The sequence below is a fragment of the Chiloscyllium plagiosum genome, chromosome 19 (assembly GCF_004010195.1).
Source record: "Chiloscyllium plagiosum isolate BGI_BamShark_2017 chromosome 19, ASM401019v2, whole genome shotgun sequence".
NCBI classification, from domain to species: Eukaryota; Metazoa; Chordata; class Chondrichthyes; order Orectolobiformes; family Hemiscylliidae; genus Chiloscyllium; species Chiloscyllium plagiosum.
In genome coordinates, this window is record NC_057728.1 from 12,368,707 (window position 1) to 12,391,051 (window position 22,345).

At 39.1% G+C, this 22,345-nt stretch overlaps 1 protein-coding gene across 12 annotated transcripts in view; it reads left to right on the top strand.

Moving 5' to 3' along the window:
* The window catches only part of LOC122559522 (ataxin-7-like protein 1), a 244,320-nt gene that overhangs the window by 159,271 nt on the left and 62,704 nt on the right, over positions 1-22,345 (top strand). For all 12 annotated transcript variants that reach the window (XM_043709110.1, XM_043709111.1, XM_043709114.1 and 9 more), the window contains one exon: positions 10,182-10,404. In XM_043709110.1, coding sequence (XP_043565045.1) covers positions 10,182-10,404 — 223 coding nt within the window. The remainder of the gene's footprint in view (positions 1-10,181; positions 10,405-22,345) is intronic.

Consider the following 22,345-nt stretch of genomic DNA (forward strand, 5'->3'; position numbering starts at 1 on the left):
TGGCACTCCATTGGTCACAGGCCTCCAGTCTGAAAAACAGCCCTCCACCACCACCCTCTGTCTTCTACCTTTGAGCCAGTTCAGTATCCAAATGGCTAGTTCTCCCTATATTCCATGAGATCTAACCTTGCTAATCAGCCTCCCATGGGGAATCTTGTCGAACGCCTTACTGAAGTCCATATAGATCACATCTACTGCTCTGCCTTCATCAATCTTTTTTGTTACTTCTTCAAAAAACTCAATCAAGTTTGTGAGACATGATTTCCCACGCACAAAGCCATGCTGACTATCCCGAATCAGTCCTTCCCTTTCCAAATACATGTACATCCTGTTCCTCAGGATTCCCAAAGGATCTCTGAGTTTCTGCAGGGTGTCTTGCATACAGTACACACTGATGCAACCATGCAATGTGGTGAAAGCAATAGGTGTTCAACTGGATGTGTAGGATGCTAATCAGATGGGATTCTTTGTCTTGGATGGTGTTGGGCTACTTGAGTGTTGCTGGAGCTTCACTCAGCCAGATAAGTGGAGAGTAGTCTATTGCTAAATCATGGACAGGTTTTTGCGAGTTGGAACATGGATTATTTGATTAAGAATTTATAGTCTCTATTTGACTTGCTTTTGTAGCTATAATGTTTATGGTGGTTTAATGGCTCAGTGGTTAGCACTGCTGCTTCACAGCACCAGGGACTTGAGTTTAATACCATGCTCAGGTGCCTTTCCATATGGAGTTTGCACATTCTCCCTGTGTCTGCGTAGGTTTCATTCGACAGTCCAAAGATGTGCAGGTTAAGTGGGTTGGACATGTTAAACTGCCCAAAATGTCCAGGAATGTGTAGGTTAGGTGGATTAACTGTGGGAAATGCAGGGTTACAGGAATAAGGTAGTGGGGTTGGTCTAGGTGGGATGCTGTTTGGAGGGCCGCCTGGCCTTGATTGGCCAAATGACCTGCTTCCACACCGTAGAGATTCTAGGATTCTGTGGCACGGTCCAGTTCAGTTTCTGAAGAGTGATGTTGCTGGAAGCTTCAGCAAAGATAATCTTGTTAAACATCAAGGGTGGGTGTTTAGATATGTTTTGCTAAGATGATCATTGCCTGTCTTTTGTATGGCAGAAACATTATTTACATTTATCAGTCTCGGCCTGAATGTTGCCCAGAGACTGTGACATGCTTCAGTATCTGAGCGAATTGTGAATGCTTCTGGAGACTGCAATAATTGAATATTGCTGCTCCTGACTTCACGATGAGTAGCAGGCTATTGAAGCAATTGAAGTTAGAAGCGGGAGGGTGAAGATATGCAGCTTTAATTTTCCTTCACCAAATTGCATAAATGTGGTAGCTGATTCTACACTGGGGAGGAGATGGCATAGTGATGTCTCTGATTTACTAGTTTAGGCTATGCTCTGGGAATATAATCCCTCATAGCATTTTGCAAAATTTAAATTGAATTAATAAATATGGAGTTTAAAAGGCTAATCTGGTGATGACCATGGAACCATTGTTGTTAGTTGCAAAACCCTTCTCGATTATTAAAGCTCTTGTTGGGTGGAAATCTGCCATTCTTACCTGGTCTGGCCTACATGTGATTCCACGACTGTTAACTGCCCTCCAAAATGGTCAAACAAGCCTTGCAGTTGTATCAAACCACTATGAATTATATGAAGCTGGAGAGGTGATGAAGAAGTGAAAGTGTTATGGTTCTAGTAATCTATTACCCAAGAGTAATGTTCATGGGACTCAGATTTGAATTTCAGCATGGCAGATGGTGAAATTTGAAACATTAAAAATTTTGAACAAAAAGCTCGCCTACTGGTGACCATGTAACCACTGTCAGTTGTAAGAAAGAATCTAGTTCATTCACATCCTTTAGAAAGGGAAATCTTCTCTCTTAAAATGGTTTGGTCTGCACATGACTCCAAATTGACAGCACATTTGCTGTCTTAAAATTGCTCTCTAGATAATATAAATACGGGCAATAAATACTGAGCTAGTTAGTCATGCCCGCACCCCATGAATGAATAATAAAAAGGAATGGAAAAATGATTAAACCACTTGAAATTGATTTAGCCATCAGAAATTGCAATAGCAACATCACCCCTGTCAACCCTGCAGTGTCCTCCATACTAACATCTAGAGCTTGTGTCAATATTGGGGGACATGTCCCACAAACTAGTCAAGCAACAGTTTGAAATTGTCTGAGGTGTAGATTGGTTAAATATGACTATGTCCCTCATCCTCCCTGGGAATGTGCTCTCCCATTGGCAGGACAGACCCAGCAGAGATGGTGACTCTGTGGTATACTGTAAAGAGGGAGTCACTTTGCAATTTGTCAGCATTGACTCTGGGCCCATGATGTCGACTGTACCAGAACCAATACTCTCTTTCTGACTGTACCTATATCCTGTATCTTCTCCCCTACTATCCTTACATTCTGTATCCCCCCCCCTTCCACTGTTCTCAAATCCCATGTATTGTCTACAACTGTAGCCAACTGCACACACTGTCTCTACTGTTCATGAACCCTCTACCCTCCCTCCAGCTATACTCAAATCCTATGTCATCACTTTGATTGAAACCAAATTTTGTTTCCTGTTTCCAAATATGCCCAAGCCTGGAACCCTTCTCCCACTGTTCCCAAGCCCTTTGCTCTAAGGGAACAAAAGCAGAATTAGTAATATCATTGGATCAGTAGTCTAGAGGCCTTGATTAATGTTCTAAAAACATAGATTCATTGATCAGCTTTTGGAATTTAAATTTATTGAGTTAAGTAAATGAATCTGAAATTGAAAACTAGTTGCAATACTGGTGACTCTTTCACTTAACCCATCTGGGTCACCAATGTGAAAACACCATATCAAAGTTGAATTAAACCAAATCTATCTTCTGACATCAATGTGTATCTGAATTGACAGGGCGCAACCAGCTCATTCAATCCTGCAAAATGCTTTTTACATAAAGCTAGTGAATTGTGCCAAATTGAGATAACTGAGCGAGTGACACTATGGTGTATGAGTGAGAGAAACTAATCCTGGGACTCCTTCGCATTGACTCAAGATTCCATGAAGTCTGATGCCATCAGGTGAAACATGGGCAAGGAAAACTCTTGCAGGTTAATATCTGCTGAACTTCCTCCGTTGAATGCAATTTGGAAAAGGTTCTGAGGGTCACAAGGCCGCAGAAGGCACTCTGGATAGGGAATTTCAGTGTTCATCATCAAGGGTGACTTGGTCACATCACTTTTGAGTGAGCAGACTGAGGCCTGAAGGAGATATTTGCCACTGTAGGTTTACAGTAGGCGTGAGAGAAGCAACAGCAGATGACCTCACCTGTACCAACCTACATGTCACAGATATAAGTCTCCACAATAGAATCGGTAGGAGTGGCCACTCTACAGACCTTGTGAAGACAATGATCCATTTTCTCATTGATGTTGCAAATAAGAAGTTAATAAGATTGTGTTTTATAACTGCTTGTTTACCAGGGTAAAATAGAGGAGTGAAGGGATCATGCGACCTGCTGTGACTCTTGTCTGATGAGAAGCTTGGGTATCTTGATTGTTAATGGTTAAAGGGGAGCCCAGGTTGTTTTGCTGTGAAGAACCTGTAAGATGTTTACAGGTGTAGATAGGGACAGAAAGTGCTGTGCTGACTTTGAGTAAACTGTTACTGTCTAAGTCTCTCAAGTGTGTCAATATTTGTAACCAGTTATACTTGATATTGTCCATTTAACTTCAAGAGTTGGTAGGGCTGTCGATGTTGGGGAGTAAGATGCTGGTCAAGTGAGTAAATCTTCGAATTTGTTTCAAAGTGGGTGTTTGGTTCATAGCGATAAAGAGGTACATTGTGTAGAATGGAGGATTCAATGAAATGTGGGGAATTATGTTTAACTACTTTTTTACAACCTTCAGTATTCGATTTCCAGCCTTATATAATAGAAGTTTTATTGGTATTGCAAGTATTGAGTCATAGAGTTGTACAGCATGAAAACAGACTCTTCGGTCCAACTCATCCATGCCGACCAGGTATCCTAAATTAATCTCGTCCCATTTGACAGTGTTTGGCCCATATCCTTCTAAACTCCTCCTATTCATGTACCTATCCAGATCCCTTTTAAATGTTGTACTTGTACCAGCTTCCACCACTTCCTCTGCCAGCTCATTCCAATTGTACTGTTTGATCTGTGTTACAAAGTCTACTGACATGTGAAAACTATTCAGGAGATGTTGGCTGTATTAATTATAAATTAGTTAACAATTGCTAGTTAATTAACGCATATTAGCGAAAGAAGGTAATGTGCTGCAATTTCAGGATGCTAGGGTGATCCAGGACCTGCATATCTGCAGAAAAAACTCGCAGTTGCAGGATCTTTGGCTCAGAGTTATTGACCAGGAGGCCAAGCTGCATGTACAGTCACACATCAGAGAGGGGCACAGTTACCTTGACACTTTGTTCCGAGATACACTCTCATTTATTAGGACAAGGTCTTCTGATTTGCTTAGTGGTCAGAGATAGGAAGGTGTCACTACAAATGAAGCAGTTGAGGAGACCTAGAGAACAGAAGCACAAAAGACTCCGCCTTTGTAAATTTGAGGTGTTCTCGGCTTATTTGGATGAGAGTGAAAGCTTTAGGGTGGAAGAGCTAACTGGCCATTGAAGCAGGAAGCCACCTAAGAGGGGGCAGTAGAAGGGATGTAAGGGATAGTTTAATGAGGTAATTCTCTCTTCAGCGAAGAACATGAGTTCTGATGGCTGTGTTATCTGGGACATCTGCTAAAGGCAAGGAAGAACTTGCAGTGGGAAGCAGAAGATCCATCAACATGGGTAAACTAGGGAAGAGGCTCAGCTGAGGCAAATGCGAAGATAAGTGCTAAATTGATTAAAAAAAGCAGAACCTCAATTAAAAAAACCATTGACCAGTTTGTATGCAGTCTGAAAAATATCCATCTTCTAGCCTAATATTCCAGTTCAGCTAACTCTGCTTTCATGTCCACATAGTTGCCTTTTACATTTAAAATACTAATCTTAGACACACACTTTCCTCTTTCAAACTGGATGCAAAAATTCATCATATTATGATCACTGTTACCAGAGATGCCTTTGTTGAAATCAGTGATTCTGTCACATTGCACAGTACCAAGTTTAGCATAGCCTGCTTTCTGATCTGTTCCAGAATGTGCTGCTTGAAGAAAATATCCTGAAAGCATTTTAGGAACTCCTTACCAAGGTTATCCTATCTGATTTTTCCAATTTATATGTAAATTAAAATAGGCCATATTTAAACTGCTCATTTATCACAAGCACCCAATATTTCTTGTATACTTTGTCCTACATCGCATCACTGCTCAGGATGCCTGTGGATCACAATACTAACATTAGTTAGGAGTACTACCACTCCACCTTTAACTTGCATCCTATTATGCTTAATGTCATAAACCTCTCAATACACAGCGCAATTCTAGTCATCCTGTAGCCACCTATTCATAATGGTTATCAGATTATATTTATTGAGGAAGGTGTTTGAATTGATTATTTTTTTAAAAAGTTATATCTTGGCTTTTAGAAGAACATGAGTCGTGTTTAACCAACTTATTGGAATTCTCTGAAGGAGTAATATGTGCTTTCAATAAAGAGAAGCCTGTTGTTGTAATGTACTTGAACTTCCAGAAGGCAGTTGAGAAGATTCCACATAAAAGCTTATTGAGCAAAGTAGGATCTTGGTATAAAAGGTAACATTCTGTAATGGAAAATAGTTTATAAAAACAAAATGCATATTGGGTCTTTTTTCGGATTGGAAGACGTGGTGAGTGGAGTTCCATTAGAGTCTATGCCAAGGCATCACTTTTTACAATTTATCTTAATGACTTAATGAGGGGAGCAAAGACATGGTGGCTAAATTTGCAAATGATATAAAGTTAGGTAGGAAAGTATGTTGTGAATGTGACATAACATGGATGCAGACTGATATAAATGGTTCAAGTGAGTGGGAAAAAATCTGGCAGATGGAGTATAATATGAGAAAGTGTAAAGATGTTCACTTCATGAATAATTTAAAAAAAAAACAGAATATTACTGAAACAGTGATCAAGTGCAGAATTCCGAAGTACAGAGGGGTCTAAGTGCATGAGCCATGAAAGGTTAGTATGCAAGTGCAGTACATAATCAAGAAGGCTCATGCAGTGCTAACCTTTATTACAAGAGGAATCGGACATAAAAGTTAAGATGTTAATGCTTCATTTATATTGGGCATTGGGAACACAACCTCTTAAACACTGCAGTTTTAGCCTACTTAATTTAGAAAGGATATAAATATGTCGGAGACAGTTCAGAGGAGGCTTACTGGATTGATACCTAGAATCAGTGGGTTGTCTTAGGAGGAAAGGTTGGGCAGGCTAGGCTTGTTTCAAGTAGATTGAGAGCTGTCTTAATTGAAGTGTACAAGATCCTGAATGGTCTCAACAAGGTGGCCGTAGGAAGGCTGTTTCCTCTTGTGGGTGAGTCAAGAACTAGAGAATGCAGTTTTAACATTACGGATTGACCTTTTAGGATAGAGGGGAGGTGAAATTCTTCCCTTTGGGATTCTGCAACTTTGGACCCCTCTACTTTTAGAAAGTAGCAGAGTTGGGGTCACTAAATATTTTTAAGAAAGTGACAGACAGATTCTTGTTAGGCAGGGGATTCAAAACTTATGGGGGAATAGATGGGAATATGGAATTTGGGCCACAATTAGATTAGCTATGATCTTATTGAATGGTGGAATAGTCTTGAAATGTCAAAGTCTGCTCCTAATTGGTCTTATGTTTGTATGGAAGGCAGAATGGAGCTGGTGGTCTAATGGATAGTTAAGTACCATTTCTGTCTGGATATAAGGCCCATAAAACATAACCGGGTCTGGAGATTTTCAGTTATTTTACTAGTATAATTGGGGAAGCTTTTCCTATTGTGTAAGTTGCCACCTAAATAGCGTTTAGTTAATGTTGCTTTTATTTATCTGTTGCAATAAAAGTCTTAAAATATATGTTTTGTACGATTTTTTCCAGTCAAATATCTTCATAAAAGCTTAGGTCTCTACAGGGATTATAACCCTTGACAATATCTTCCATTGTATTGTGTGGCTCTACCGCTGTACTAAATGTGAAAAATTCAGAACAGACCTAGCACCTCTAAACTGGTCATAAAATACTGCAGACCATCAGGAGCAGCAGCAGAATTCTATTTAACCACAATCCATAACCTGATGGCCCAGGATATTCTTCATTCACCATTACCACTAAACTAAAGGATTAATCTTGCTGCAATGAGGAATTCAGGGGTGTGAGCCAGCAGCATCAAGGGCACCTAAAAATGAGTTGCCATCTGGTGAATCTACAACACAACTGCATGCACATGAAAAAGCTAAAGCCAGCATGTGATAGAGCCAAATGATCCCACAACAATGGATTTGATGTAAAGCATTGCAAACAACTATCAAATCACCAATGGACAAATGAATAACTAATTGAGTCTCCATAAACGTCCTGAGCCTTGATGATTGGGAAAGCCATCACATCATTACATAAGAAAAGGCTGATATGCTTGCAATTATCTTCAGTCAGAATGGCCCATCGCAGCTCCTTCCTGAGACTACTTCTGAGCATCACAGATGTCAATCTTCAACCAATTTGATTCACTCCATGTGGTACAAGGAAACTGCTGAATGCAAAAGTTCTGAGCCCTGACAATATGCCACCAATAGTACTGACGTGCTCCAGAATTAGCTATGTGCCTAACAAAGCAGTTGTACAGTTGCAACATTGCATCAACCTGACACCATGGGGAAATGCACACATATGACTTGTCCTCCAAAAGCAGGACAAGTGCGTTACTGCCCCAAAAATCCACTCTCGATCATTAGAAATTGATGAAAGCTGCAGTTGACAGTGCTATCAAGTGACACTTAAAAAGTAATAACCTTCTCATGATGGTTAGTTTATGTTTCACTGGGGCCATTTAGCTCATGATGTCATTTCAACTTTGGTCAATACTGGACAAAAAAAACTAAATTCTGTAGGTGAGCTGTGCGACATCAAGGTGGCATTTGACCAAGTGTAGCATTAAGTAGCTATGACAAAATTGAACTCAATAAGACTTGTGATGGGATAAGTAAGTCGGAGTCCATACACCATACAATGGAAGATGATTTGACCTCCAGCAACCATAATTGTCTCAATCCCAGTAAATCACTGCAGGAGTTTCTCAGGAAAATGCTATAGGCAAATCCACCTGCTTCATTGATGACCTTTTCTCAATCATAATATCGAAGGTTGGGATGTTCTCTGATAATTACACAGTATGCAGTACCATTCGCAACTCTTCAGGTACTGACGTATTCCATGATCATATGTAGCAACTGGATGTTTAATGACAAGTAGCATTCACACCAGACCACACAGTGACCATTTTTGATGAACAGGAATTAACATTCCTGCGTTATTGTTCACTTGCAATACAGTCGCTAAATCTCCCATTATCGACATAAATGTAGTGACTACACAAGTGTTCAGACGTGAGGAATTCTGAGACAAGTAACTTATCATGTGACTCCCCAAAACCTATCCATATCTAAAGCGCACAAGTCAGGAGTGTGATAGTCACCCATGTGAAGAGTATCCTATAGTTCCAACAACACTCAAGAAACACCCACTGACCTGCCGTCTGCATTCAACATTTTGCTGCCTGTACCTTAAATTTGCAATAATTTCTGTTCACCTATCACTGCTTGCTGACGTACACTGCCTCCCATCCAATGATGAATGGATTTTAAAATCCTCATAACCTATTTTTGGAAACCTCCATGGCCTCACTCCTACCTATCTTTGTGACTTTTATTTTCTTTCAGTAATGTGGGTATGGCTGGAAAGTCAGCATATATTGTCTATCCTTCATTGTCCTTAAGCATATGGTAGTGAGCCACTCTCTCGAATTGCTGCCGTCACTAGAACTGTTAGAGTTCCAGGACATTGTAACAGTAAACATTGAAGGAGCCATGACATAGTTTTAGCTCAGGGTGGTTAGTGGCTTGGAGAAGAACTTGCAGATGGTGGAGTTCCCATAAATCTGCTGTCTTTGCCCATCTGGCAATAGAATTCATGGGTTTGAGGTGGACTGGAAGAAGCTTTAGTGAGTTGTTGCAGTGCATCTTCTAGGTGGTATACACTGTTGCCACTGTGCTGCAACCATACAGTCAAGTAGGGAATATTTTATCCTGACTTACGTCTTGTAAATAGTGGCCATGCACTGGAGAGACGCGAGGTCACAGAATTCTGCGCTTCTGATCTGCTTTTGTAGCCGCAGTATTTCTATGGTCGGAACAGTTCAGTTTCTGGTCAGTGGTAAGCCCCGAGGGTGTTAATGGTAGGAGATTCAGCATTAGTAATGCTATCGAACATCTTGATTCTGTTTTGATGGAGATGGTTATTGTCTGACATTTCTGTGGCATGAGTGTTGCTTGACATTTATCACCCAAGACTAAATGTTGTCCAGGTCTGTCTCCATATGGATAGGGACTGCTTCAGCATCTGGAGAATTGCAAATACTTCTCAACATTGTGCCATTATCAGCAAAGAGCCTCTATCCCTACAAACCTTTCCACTCTTTTGCACTCTTCTTTTTCTGGCAAATTAGCAACTTTAACTGTTCCATTATGGATTGCTGTGTCTTTGATTGCCTTGCCTCTTTTTCTCTGGAATTCTTTCTGTAAGCCTGTCAACTTGTCTTTCTGTCTTTAAGGAGCTCCTTGAAACCTGCCTCTTATGTTAAGTTTTTAGTCATCTGCCCTGATGTCTCCTTAAATATCAATACTTGCATTGACATCACTCTTGTATGTATCTTGGAATGTTAAAATCATTACATAGATGCAAGCTATTGATGTTTTTATCTATTAATCCGCTCACTCATGTTGCTGTGTTGGACTTTTATCAGTCAGTATGGTTCATCTACTAGCTTATGCTGTAGAAAAATAGATCTATATCTTAACAAAAACTGTGTATGGTAAAATTGTGATTACAGCATTTGTGTCTTAATTGATCAGTTTTTTGCTTGTTATTCAAGTCAACTTTTATTTTAACAAATGATTAAAAGAAAATATTTCTGCAATCCCACCGTACAATTTACCAACTAATCACTGCTCTCTCCTTTGCTTTCAGAAAGGAGACATGGTTCTTCATGTAAGGCAACCCCCTCACCAGCTTCTACAACCTCCAACTCCACAACATCACCAGTCTCCATGAAATCCAAAGCCTGCAGTAGCCATATGTTAGCTGGTAGCAACTCCAAGCCATTCAAGTCACCAAAAGACAATCTCCATGCCTCTAATAATAGGCAAGCCCAGGCAGTCTTTCCTTCCAAAGTAACAAGAGAAAAACCATGGTGGGTATCTTCAGTCTGTTTAATTACATGAAACAGGGTGGTTTTTCTGGTCATTGTTCTTGACATGAAAACCACTTAAATAATGTTTCTCAATTTTATTCACTAAGGTATCGAATTATTTATTTTTTTGGGCAACTGTGGCAAAGATTTCATTATGTCTTGTCTAATCAGTATGAGTAATGAGAGTTTGCTTGCGGTGTGAACAGGTGCAGCTGAATCATCTGTTGTGAGTCACAAATTTTACTTGGTGATTTTTAAAAAGTGCTTTGTGAATAACTATTCTTAAACTGAACAAGCCATGTTTGGCCACTTTTGAACTTACTACACTTACAGGAGTCCTCCAAGATGCTTTCTGTTGTATGGAGAAGGTCACTTTGTTTTTCCATAAATACGTTGTTTTTCCAATGTTGTCACTGTAGCATGATCCACTTTGTCCATTTCTGGTTCCCATTGCTTATTTAGAAGGAAGTAAATGGATAGGAATATTTGCTGAGGAAGTCTTCACTTGTGAGAGCCAAATTTCCAGTTTTCTCCTGTTTAATTTGTTTCCTGAACATAAATGGATCTGTGTTTGAAATGTTCATTGGCAAACTGATTTTGTGATTTTAATGTATTCATGATGACAGGACTTGCTTGTTGTATACCTTTTACTTTTGTTGTCTTATCTGTCTACCTCTTACTTTTTCACTGTTTGGAACTAACTCATCATAGTTCTGTACCACAAGCTGCCCACCAATGTCTCACCTAACTAAGCATGCTTCACAACTAATACTAGGTAGGGGGTGTCAGCAAACTATTTATGGCGAAAATTACCTAAGTGATACACATGCATTCATACAGGAATCCCTGCATTGCAACCAGGAGTGGGAATCAGCTAATTTTACACTTCATAATCTCTGGGGCCAAGTACAGTGTCTTCATCACCAGCCCATCTAGTATGAACAAGCAGCGCACAGACAAACTCGTTCTGGGTATAAGATGTAATTGTAACTTTGTTTTCACTTACTTTTCAATCAGATAATCCATTTGAAATGACCTGTTTTAATGGACTAAATAAAGTGTTTTGCCTTAACATATTTGTTTTAAATGTTCTTTTCCTGTCTGCATTATCACACTATTCTTGCGACCACCTCATCACCAGTTTGGTGCAAATTTGAAGCTGGTGCAATATGCTTTGACAGGAGGCTAACTGTGATTATCTGTCAGCTAAAAAAATGCAGTAAAATATACAAATAGAAAATTCAGTCAATTATCCAGTCAGCTAATCTTGTTATTGGTGTAGAGGTGTCCGTATTTACCACCTACGCTGTTAAGATCCTTTTGCAAGTACTGTGGCACTGAATGTAGCTGTGGGGGTGATGTGACTGTACCACATGTGTTATGCAATTTGTGTTGCAGTATCTTATGAATTGTGGTTTGTAAATACTGCGAGCATTGTGGAAGACTGTGATTATTTTGAAAGTATTTTCTGTTTAAGGTAATGGTTATGCTTGTATGAGGGTGGTAATACAATGGTACCACAGAGTTGGTTTATAAATTAGGAACATGGGAACAGAAGTGGGCCATTCAGCTCATTGACGACCTATGCTGCCATTCAGTTAGCTCATGACAAATCATTACGAACAGTTGAAGCATTTCTATAACCCTTAGTACCTGATCATTTTCAATTTGGACGTCTTCAATTGATCACAGCTCAGCAGCTTTTGGGTGTAAAGGGTTCCATACATTTATTACCTCTAAATGAATTGCGGCTTCTCAACATTGCTCCTGAGCAGACTCATTCTGTTTTGAGGTTTATGCCCGCCCTTTATCCTGGACACCCTCACCATAGGAAATGACTTCTTTTTAATGATCAAATCTTTTAATCATTGTTAAATCCATCAATTGTGCCACTTCTTCCTCATCTGGGTTCAAGGAAATATAATCGTGAGATGTTTGTCATTAACAAATGGTTGAGACAAGTAGTATCAAACAATGTGGACTGGGGTGTTGCACTATTAGCAAAAAGGAGTATCCTCCTTCTTATATTTCTAATTCAAAATTTTTTTGGTAGTAAATATTTTTCAGTAAAATGATTTTCAGTCATCTATTGGATTTTTGAAGCCACTTTATGCATGTGAAGAGGATATTCGAGAATTTTCATTTATTAATTGCTGTGTAATTTAGTGGCCTTCACAATTATACTTCAGTTTCCAAACCGACTGAAACCAGTTTTTCAAAATCATTTTGCATGAAAGCCATTGTTCTTCCCAATTAATTGGGATGATAAAAGTCCACAAATAGGAGCACAACTTGGCAATACACCACATAGACGTGCTCCACTATTCATTGAGATGGTAGCTAAACTTATACATCAACTTCACATACTCAAAATATTTTTCTCTATTTCAGTGGATCCTCCTTTATTCTTTGAAATTCCTGAGAATATAGTCGCATTCTACTCAATCTCTCCCTGTAGAATAAACCTCTCATCCCAGGAAACAATCTGGCGAACCTTCATTGTATCCCCTCTAAGACGGGTGTTTCCTTATTTAGATAAGAAGTCAAAACTGTGCACACTGTGCTGCTCCTGGGAGCGAGAAACAAAGCAAGCAGGGAACTGAGTTGTATGAGGGACCAAAACTCAGTTCCCAACAAAGATATGAGGTTCTACAGTTAAATTCTCAAACTTTAGCAGTGAATTGAGCTTCCAAGCAATTTTACATGTATTTGTATGTTATGCATGTTAATTAAAAGACCAGCTTGCCAAAATTAGTTCCTCTTCTCAATTAAGCTCTCCATGGGCAAGCAATGTGTTCTGCAATTCCTGACTATCTAAGAGGTGTACAGTAGGTAGGTTATTGTGGTTGCTGGACTTTTGGAGTGGAAGCTTTGACTTCTTTGGAGAGCATTCATCTGTGTCATGACTGAGAATGGCTTACAGTAATTTGAGTTGCTTGGGCACAAAGGATGACTCAGGAATGAGGCTGGTGTGCAATGGACTCAGCTCAAGGGGACTGGAAGAGAGTGTACATCTGTGTGATCAAGGGAGATAGGCTGATGGGGAAGGATGGAAGGGCTAGAATGCTCAGCTGCAGGCGTCACTGTGAGAGCCCAAGTGATCCACCTGGCTTGCAAGGAATTAATGACTGATCAGATGCACTGCAAATAAGGTGCCAGGACATTTAGTCTTTTAAAGTAACAGTGGGAACATTGACCTCCTGCCCATCCCATCTGGATGAGATCCGGATCACTGGGAAAAACCCCACGCAGACATGAAAAGAATGTGCAAACTCCACCCAAGGCTAGAATCAAACCACTGAGTCCCCATGCCACCCCTAATGTTGACGTATTCTCATCTTAATATTGGAAATACAGTGGAGCTGGTGCATTACTTTCTCACAGTGAAGTTTAAATGGTGCTTGCACCATCAAATGAACAAAACCTGAACATCAAGAGAGCAACTGAGCAGTATATATTTGTTTACTACTGTTAAACTAAGGGCTGGTAAACTGAGGCCTTTAAGTTTATCTCTCCGTTTAGAGAGCATGCAGATATGATTGTTGCTTAAGAGAGATAAATGATTCAGAAGGAAATTTAAAAATGAACTTAATTAGCCTGTATCAGTTTTACAATTAGAAAAAGTCAAATCATACTATGGAAAGGGTTCCTCAACTGAAAAAAATAGCAAACAGTAGTTTTCACAGCCTTTTTGTTTAACCATCTATAGTTGATCTGATGTCTGTTAGAACAAGCTAACATGGTTAAAATCATATTGTTAGCCTCTGATACAGCCTGTGTTACTTTTGAACATGTGCGTGTGTATAAATCTTATGCATAGATAGTTATTCCTAAGTTGCAGAATCTGGCCCATGATGCAAAGGCAGTGAAAATGAACACAAACAAGAACTGTAGACTGCAAACCAGTTTGAATCAGAAATGGGTTAGTACATTTCATTCTCTTCTAATTCTATCATTGCCACACAATTCCATCTGACAGGTTAGTGATATTTTGAGTTTAACTGAAACTATTTGCATGGTTTCATGATACCTTGGCTATGTTGTCTTTATATAGTAGACCTAATTTTGCACAATTTCTCCCCCCTCTGTTTGTCTAGTTTACAATAGCTGAACTCAAATCAGTTTCCAAGTACAGATAAGTTTGAAATCAAATTGAGATCCTCCAAGTTAGTGCCCAGTTGCAGATGAAGCAAAGCACTCAAATGAGGTGCTTGTCCTCCACACAAATCATTTAATTATGGTTATTTAACTGCTTACTGCCATTGTGGAATAATCAATGATTACAAGGCCTGTAAAAATTCTAAGCAGGCTTCAAAGAGTACAATAACCCGTCAACATTGATTAATTGTAATTAGTTAACATAGGTAAATGAGAACACTTTCTTTTGATGCAGCCTCAGCTACACTTTACTGTCTGTATACTGACCACTTAGACTCAGTAGGGCTGCATTATAAGAGGACAGCAGCCTCTGTTCAGTCTGGTACAGTAATCTTTGATGGAAATATTATAGTGTTTTAAGGGGTATGTTTAGGCCTTTGGTGGGCAGTGGTTTCTAAATCGGATTCTACCTTTTTGTACAACTTGGATAATGCATATGCTTTCTAGGTTGATAGAGCCTTTTAATTCATGATTATTCCATAAGTTCAGAGTTATAGGGTCAGAGAGATGTACGGCACTGAGACAGACACTTCCAGTTCAACTCATCCATGCCAAGCAGATATCTGAAGCTAATCTAGTCACTTTTGCCAGCACTTGGCCCATATCTCTCTCAACCCTTCCTATCCACAGATGCATTTTTTTTAAAATGGTGTAGGGAAACTGAAAAATATTTTCTTTCTCTATCTTTCACTTTATGTGAAAAGTATCTGAATTTCTCTTTATTTTTTAAAGGTATATCATCCTCTTTGTTTCCTTGTCGTCTCACTAGAACATGCTCCTCCTGCGGTCTAAAGGAAGGATAGGTGAGCTGGTCCACCATCCCCAATCATCCCATTCCTTAATTGACTGTTCACGAGCATTGATAACAGCCTGTTGGCAATTCTCTCCATCATGACTTCCTTTCTTTACATCACCCCCTTTCCCCCCCACACTCTACCCTTCTTCTCTGACTTCTGTTCATGCTTTGCTCCTGCAATGTATCTGAGATTTTGAAGTCCAAAGCATGAAGAAATTGCCATGTTTTCTTGCCAAATAAAATTAATTAGGTATTTGTATGCATTCAACCCAATTGGTTGAGGTTTGCGTTTATCCTGTACACGCACAGATATTCTCATCCTTGCTTTCCCTCTTCCTTCAACCAACTATTGAACTAATTAAGTATTGAAATGGTTTCTACCTGAATCATTAACTACATTCCACTGCTCTCTTTACATAAAATAACCTTTTTACTGCTCTAAATTAATTAATTTACATCTGATCTTTGTTCTAAACCACTCATTCATAAGAAACACTATCTTTGTCTCTCCTGATTGACCATCATCATTATAAAGACCTTTATTAAATCCTCCTATACTCTCCTCTGTTCTAATGAGACCAGTCCCAGTTTTTGCAAATATGTGCCTGCTCATGCTAGGTAGCATTTATGTTAATCTGCATTGTACCATCTCTTGTATCAATGTCAGCATTATATTTTGAGTCTAAGACTATGCATGCTACTTTCTTTATGGTTTTGCAAAAAAAAATTATGCAGATTAACAATTCTTAACATTATTTCTTTCCATAAAATTCAATTATCTGTCAGCTTTTTATGCCACTATCCATCTGAGCCTACAAATACCTCTACCTCCACATCACCATTTTACATTGAGGATCAGAATATACAAGCTTAGATATAACTAACAAATAATTTCAATCAGTTGCTTTTTCATTCATTCCACCATTTTAAGAGTTCCTCCTTGCTACTTGTTTTCTCAGAATTACTTCCAATGCTTATTATTTTGTAATGTCGGCAAATTTGAACATGGTTCTTTCGAGCACCAATGTCAAATTACTTAATGTATACAGTGAACCAGAGCAGTCCCAAAAACTGAACCCTGACTGACGGACCCATTCAAATCACTGAGAATTTGTTCTTGACTTCATCTCTCTGCATTAGTCCTCCTTCTGGTTTTTAAATTCAGTTTGCTCATATTTCTGTTAATTTATTATCTACTAATTGTTTAAATAGTTTTTAATGTGCTATCTTTTCAAAGCTTTCCAAAAATAGATTTACACTACATTCATTACATTCCACTAACCATCAACATATCCTTCACTGCCTCAAATAACTCTTATCGAGTCTAGTGAGCATAATTTTCCTTTCTGGAACTGATTAGCAGCTTAAAACTTTTTTCTATTCATTTGAATACTTAGTCATTTTAGCTTCAATAAATGATTGTTAAATTTTCCCAACCACAGACATTAAATGAACTGTCCTGTAATTAGCTTGGTTAGCTTTGCTTCCCTTTATGAAGATTAGTAAAGCGTTGACTCCATTTCACTGAACAAAATAATAGAACTCAGAAGTCAATTCATTGGATCTCTGCTGCTTCTTTCCTCATATTTCTCTGATCTTTGGATATATCCAGTCAGGGTACAGCACTCTGCCAAACTGTAGTTTAGCTAACTTCTCTAAAATTAACTCCTTCTCCTTCTCTCTGAAGGTGCAAAATTGCAAGTAACATTTTTATTTCCTCATGTATTTATACAACAAGTTTACTGTTTTGAAGAGTATCTTTTAAGTTTCTTTCTCCATATTACCTCTTCGTTTTCCTCATCTCTTGCTGCACCTCATTCTGTATTTTTTATAGGTTTTTACTTTTGTAATCCCACTCCCCAAAAGTCACCTTATTAGTTTGATTCAAACTTCATTGCTCTCAACATTCTGAAATTTGACATTTTCACTGGCAGTTTCCTGTAAATTTACAGTGATTATTTTAAAACACATTTCCAATTGCCAATCTGCAATATTGTATAACAGTTTCTCTTTACAATCCATCCACAATCATAGAGATACATAGCATGGAAACAGATCCTTCAGTGCAACTTGTTCATGCCAACCAGATATGCTAAATAAATCTCATCCCATTTGCCAACAATTGGCCTATATCCCCTTAAAACCTTCCTAATCATATACCGATCTAGATGCCTTTTAATTGTAATTGCAGCAGCCTCCACCACTACTTTTGGCAGCTAATTCCATACACACACCACCCTCTGCGTGAAAACATTGCCCCTTAGGCTCCTTTTAACTCTTTCTGCACTCACCTTGAACCTATGCCCTCTAGTTTTGGACTCCCCCACCCTGGGAAAAGATCTTGCCTATTTACCCTATCCATGCCCCTCAGCCTCTGGCATTCCAGGGAAAATAGCCACAGCCTATTCAGTCTCTCCCTAAAGCTCAACCCTGGCAACATCCTTATAAATCTTTTCTGAACCCTTTCTAGTTTCATATCATCCTTCCTATAGCAGGGAGACCAGAATTGTATGCAGTATTCCAATAGTGCCCAAACAATTGAGCTGGCTTGTCTTTCCAAAGCCTACCCTATTCCAACCCAGTGCCCTTGCTTTTGCATTCACTGTTTCCCTTTTGATTTCAGTCTTACCATACTATGGCACTGAGATGCTCATTTACATTCAACTAACTTGTTTGGTTAATTATAACTATGTCTGGTAATATTTTTAATAGACATGTGAACAATTGCATTAAGAGAGAAACTTGCACACATTTCAGGAATTCTTTTGCATTTACCTCCTCCTTGTCCCAATCAATGAATAGACAAGTAAAATTTTAAACAATAATTTTATTAATACCATTCGCCTATCCAGAATGGCTGAACAGGACTCCTTTGACTTGAAACATGCAAGCTGAAGGGATAATATAATTGAGGTCTTTAAAAAATTTAAAGGTCTGATGGGCTTTGCATGGACAAGGTGCTCTTCACTAAAGTAAAAGACACAAATATGAAAAAAAAACGATAGATCAAATAATGAAAAACTCAGATTCTTTATTTGAAAATAGCTGAATTTTTCTTTATTTCTTAAAGGTATATCATCCTCTTTGTTCCCTTGTGGTCTCACTAGAACATGCTGCTCCTGCGGTCTATAGGAAGGATAGGTGAGCTGGTCCAACATCCCCAACCATCCCATTCTTCAATTGACTGTTCACGAGCATTGATAACAGTCTGTTGGTGATTCTCTCCATCACTACTTCCTTTACTTATATCACCTCATTCCCCTACACTCGGACTTCTGTTCGTGCTTTGCTAGAGCAAAGTGTCTGAGATTTGGAAATCCAAAACATGGAGAAATTACTATGTCTTCTTGCCATATAGAATTAACTAGGAACTTGTAAGCATTCAACCCAATCGGTCAAGGCTTGCATTTATCCTGTACACGCGGCCCAAGCTGCACTTTGCTGTCTGTACAGTGACTGCTCAGAATTAGCAGAGGCTGCATTATACAAAGGCAGCAGTTCACCTATCCTTCCTTCACCAAATTCTTTACCCAGAGAGTAGTTAAAGTGTAGAACCATATCATTTATTGTAGTTGAGGTGAAATAAATTTGCATTTGCAGGGAAGTCAGAAATTTTAGGGAGAAATTTATGGAGGAATGTATGTGGATAGAGTTAGATGAAGAGAGGTGGAAAGAGTTGCAGTGCATCCAGAAAACGCAACTTGATAGTTTTATTTTCTTTTGACCAGTTTGCAGCCAGATCTCTGTTACTGTTGTTATGTCTGTATTTCCCTGCAACAACATTATGTCCAATTCACCACCTTGCGCAATGTAGTGCGCGTAGTTTTTCTGTTCATACTTAATACCACCCTTTACACCTGAGTTTTTTGACAACCTACATTTTGTTTCCTTATAACTGGTGGATGAGAGATGAGGAAACTCTTAACTTCACTATTTCCTTAGCTCCTTTCCTGTTGAGGTGTAACCTAAACTTCTGGAACAACTACTATATTTCCCAAAACTGGTATCTGTGCCCAATAAAATGGAAGCCATCTTTTTGACCTCATTGTTTTAGTCACATGTTTTATCATCATAATTATATTATCCTTTCCTATTCCAGCACATGGCTACGAGCATTAACTAGCAGTTGCAACTCGTATTTTCTCTGTTACTTTGTTGGACATGAGCCTTTCTTGCCTTGTCAACGCTCTGGCAAGATTGCCTTTATGTCCTTCGATAAGGCCGAGAAAAGGGATAAAGGGGTATTTTTCAGGATAGCAGCCAGTGAATAGTGGAGTTCCACAGGTGTCAATATTGGGACCACAACTATTTATGTTATGCATTAATGATCTGGATGAAGGAAATGAGGACATTTGCTAAGTTTGCAAATGACATAAAGATAGGTGAAGGAGCACATAGTGTTGAGGAAGCAGGGAGGCTGCTGAAGGACTTGGACAGGCAAGAAGAGTGGGCAAAAAAGTGGCAGATAGAATACAATGTGGGCAAGTGTGAGGTTATGCACTGTGGTAGGAAGAATAAAGGAGTAGACTATTTTCTAAATGGGGAAAGGCTTTGGAAATCTGAAGCACAAAGGGACTTGGAGTCTAGGTCAGGTTTCCCTTAAGGTTAATGTGCAAGTTCACTTGGCAGTTAGGAAGGTAAGTGCAATGCTAGCCTTCCGTTCAAAAGCACGAGAATACAAGAGCATAGATGTTCTGTAAGGCTCTTGTCAGTGCATTTGGAATATTGTGAGCAGGTTTGGAGTATTGTGACCAGTATCTAAGGAAGGATGTGCTGGCCTTGGAGAGGGTCCAGAGGAGATTTACAAGAACGATGCCGGGGATGAAGGGCTTGCTGTATAAGCAGCCGTTGAGGACTCTGTGTCTCTACTGGATGGAATTTGAAGACGAGGATAGTCTAATGGCAATATACAGAATACGCAGAGGCCTGGATAGAATGTATGTGGAGAAGACGTTTCCGCAAGTAGGAGTCCAAGACCCAAGGGCACAGCGTCAGAGTGAAGGGATTATCTTTTAGAATTGAGGTGAGGAGGAATTTCTTCAGTCTGAGGGCGTTTAATCTGTGGAACTCATTGCTGCAGAGTGCTGTGGAGACCAAGTCATTTAGTGCATGTATTTAAAAATCACAACGCCAGGTTATAGTCCAACAGGTTTATTTGGCAGCACTTTCAGAGCACTGCTCCTTCATGAGGTAGCATCATAAGATACAGGATTTATAACAAAAGATCTCACTGTCATGCATGCAACTGATACAATATAAATAGGTTCTTGATTAGCGGAGGGATCAAGGGTTACAGGAAGAATGGTGTAGAGAAATATATCAATCATGATTGAATAGTGACGTAGACTCAATGGACAGAATGGTCTAATTCTACTGCTGTACCTTATCATCTGTGTTTTTATAATCACTACCAGGCTTTCTAAAATGGTCCTTAGTCCATCATTCAGAACATCCAGAGAAGTCTGTGTTGACTGCTGAAGATAGTGTTCCACTCCTGACAATAAAATCTGGTTTTACTACTGCTTATTTGAAACATAAACTCAATTTGCTCCCCCCCCGGCCAACATACCCTTCACTCAACTCATTTCGTGCAATGTGCATCTGACATGCTTATCTATGCTTTTCTTGCAGTTGTGGCAGTGGAACACATGGGCCCATGGTGTTCTCATTGACTCTTAGCCATAGAGATTTGTAATTGATGGTGGGGAAAGCCTTTCTGCTGTGTTCCTTATTAGGTGGAGTGATTGTATTGGTTATTCGTGACTGACCGTTAGATCAGAATGGCAGAAGTGGTACCAGTTGAAATTTGCCCATGAAGGCGATTGAAATTCCTTCCCAAATGCCACTATAACCATATAATAACAACTCCCTCCAAAATTCTGGTGGTTGTAATTTTGCCTGCACCACCATTTCGTTGCATTTAGCATCAAATACCTGGAGCATTTTTGAGAGTGGTGTTATATTCACAGAGGATAAGCCAAACGTATAATGGATTTTGTCACATGGTCAAAAAAAATTCACCCTGTTTAGATATCAGCAAAGAGATGACTTTCACTTTGAATTATCTAGATTATAGAAAATATGTTAATCTCAAAAATATAGTTATCCATTAACTCCGATCTCATTCAGGTGTTTATTCAGGGCTTGCGTGAAAACTAAGTAGTTGTTATCAGTGAATTTTATCTATAATGGCTCACTATGCATAAGTAATGGTAATAAGGCTTTATAAATGCTTGGAAAAATATTTTTCTAATCAGTTTTACTTTCCTGCTTTATTGCTTCAATTACAAATGATTGTTTATTTTTCTTTCCTTATTTAGAAGCATACTTGTTTTTTATTAATCAATTTATTTGGTAATGTCTGTAATTGGTACGACAGTAACTGATATTGGTAACTGATATTAGTAGTGTCAGTATTAACAATGTTAAATGATTCGTGCAAGTGGTTTACTTGTGGTAGACAGTACACTATGGTAATGCTTTTATGACCCTAACACTGTGCTTTTCAACTTTTTCCCCTACCATGACCCTGTCTTCAGGCTTGAAAATTGTTAGGACCCCTCAGTGAGAACTGAAAGAATAGGAATGAGATTGGAATCTTTGAGGGTGGGACCTATTAGAGGAGGGGTCCACAGTGCCACTGCAACATTAGTGCCTCAGAGCTCATGACACCAGAATGTCAAACCATGACCCCACCTCAGTTTGGGAAATGGCACCCTAACAATTTTCAAATTGTTGGTTTGGCCATGAAACTTTCAAGTTGGTAGGTTTTGGGGCAGAATTTTATGACCAGTGCTGTTTGAAGTAATAGAGATGTACAACACGGAAACAGACACTTCAGTCCAACTTGTTCATGCCGACCAGATACCCTAAATTAATCTAGTCCCATTTGCCAGCACTTGGCCCATATCCCTCTAAACCCTACCTATTCATATAGGAGAAAGTGAGGACCACACATGCTGGAGATCAGAGTCAAAAAGTGTGGCA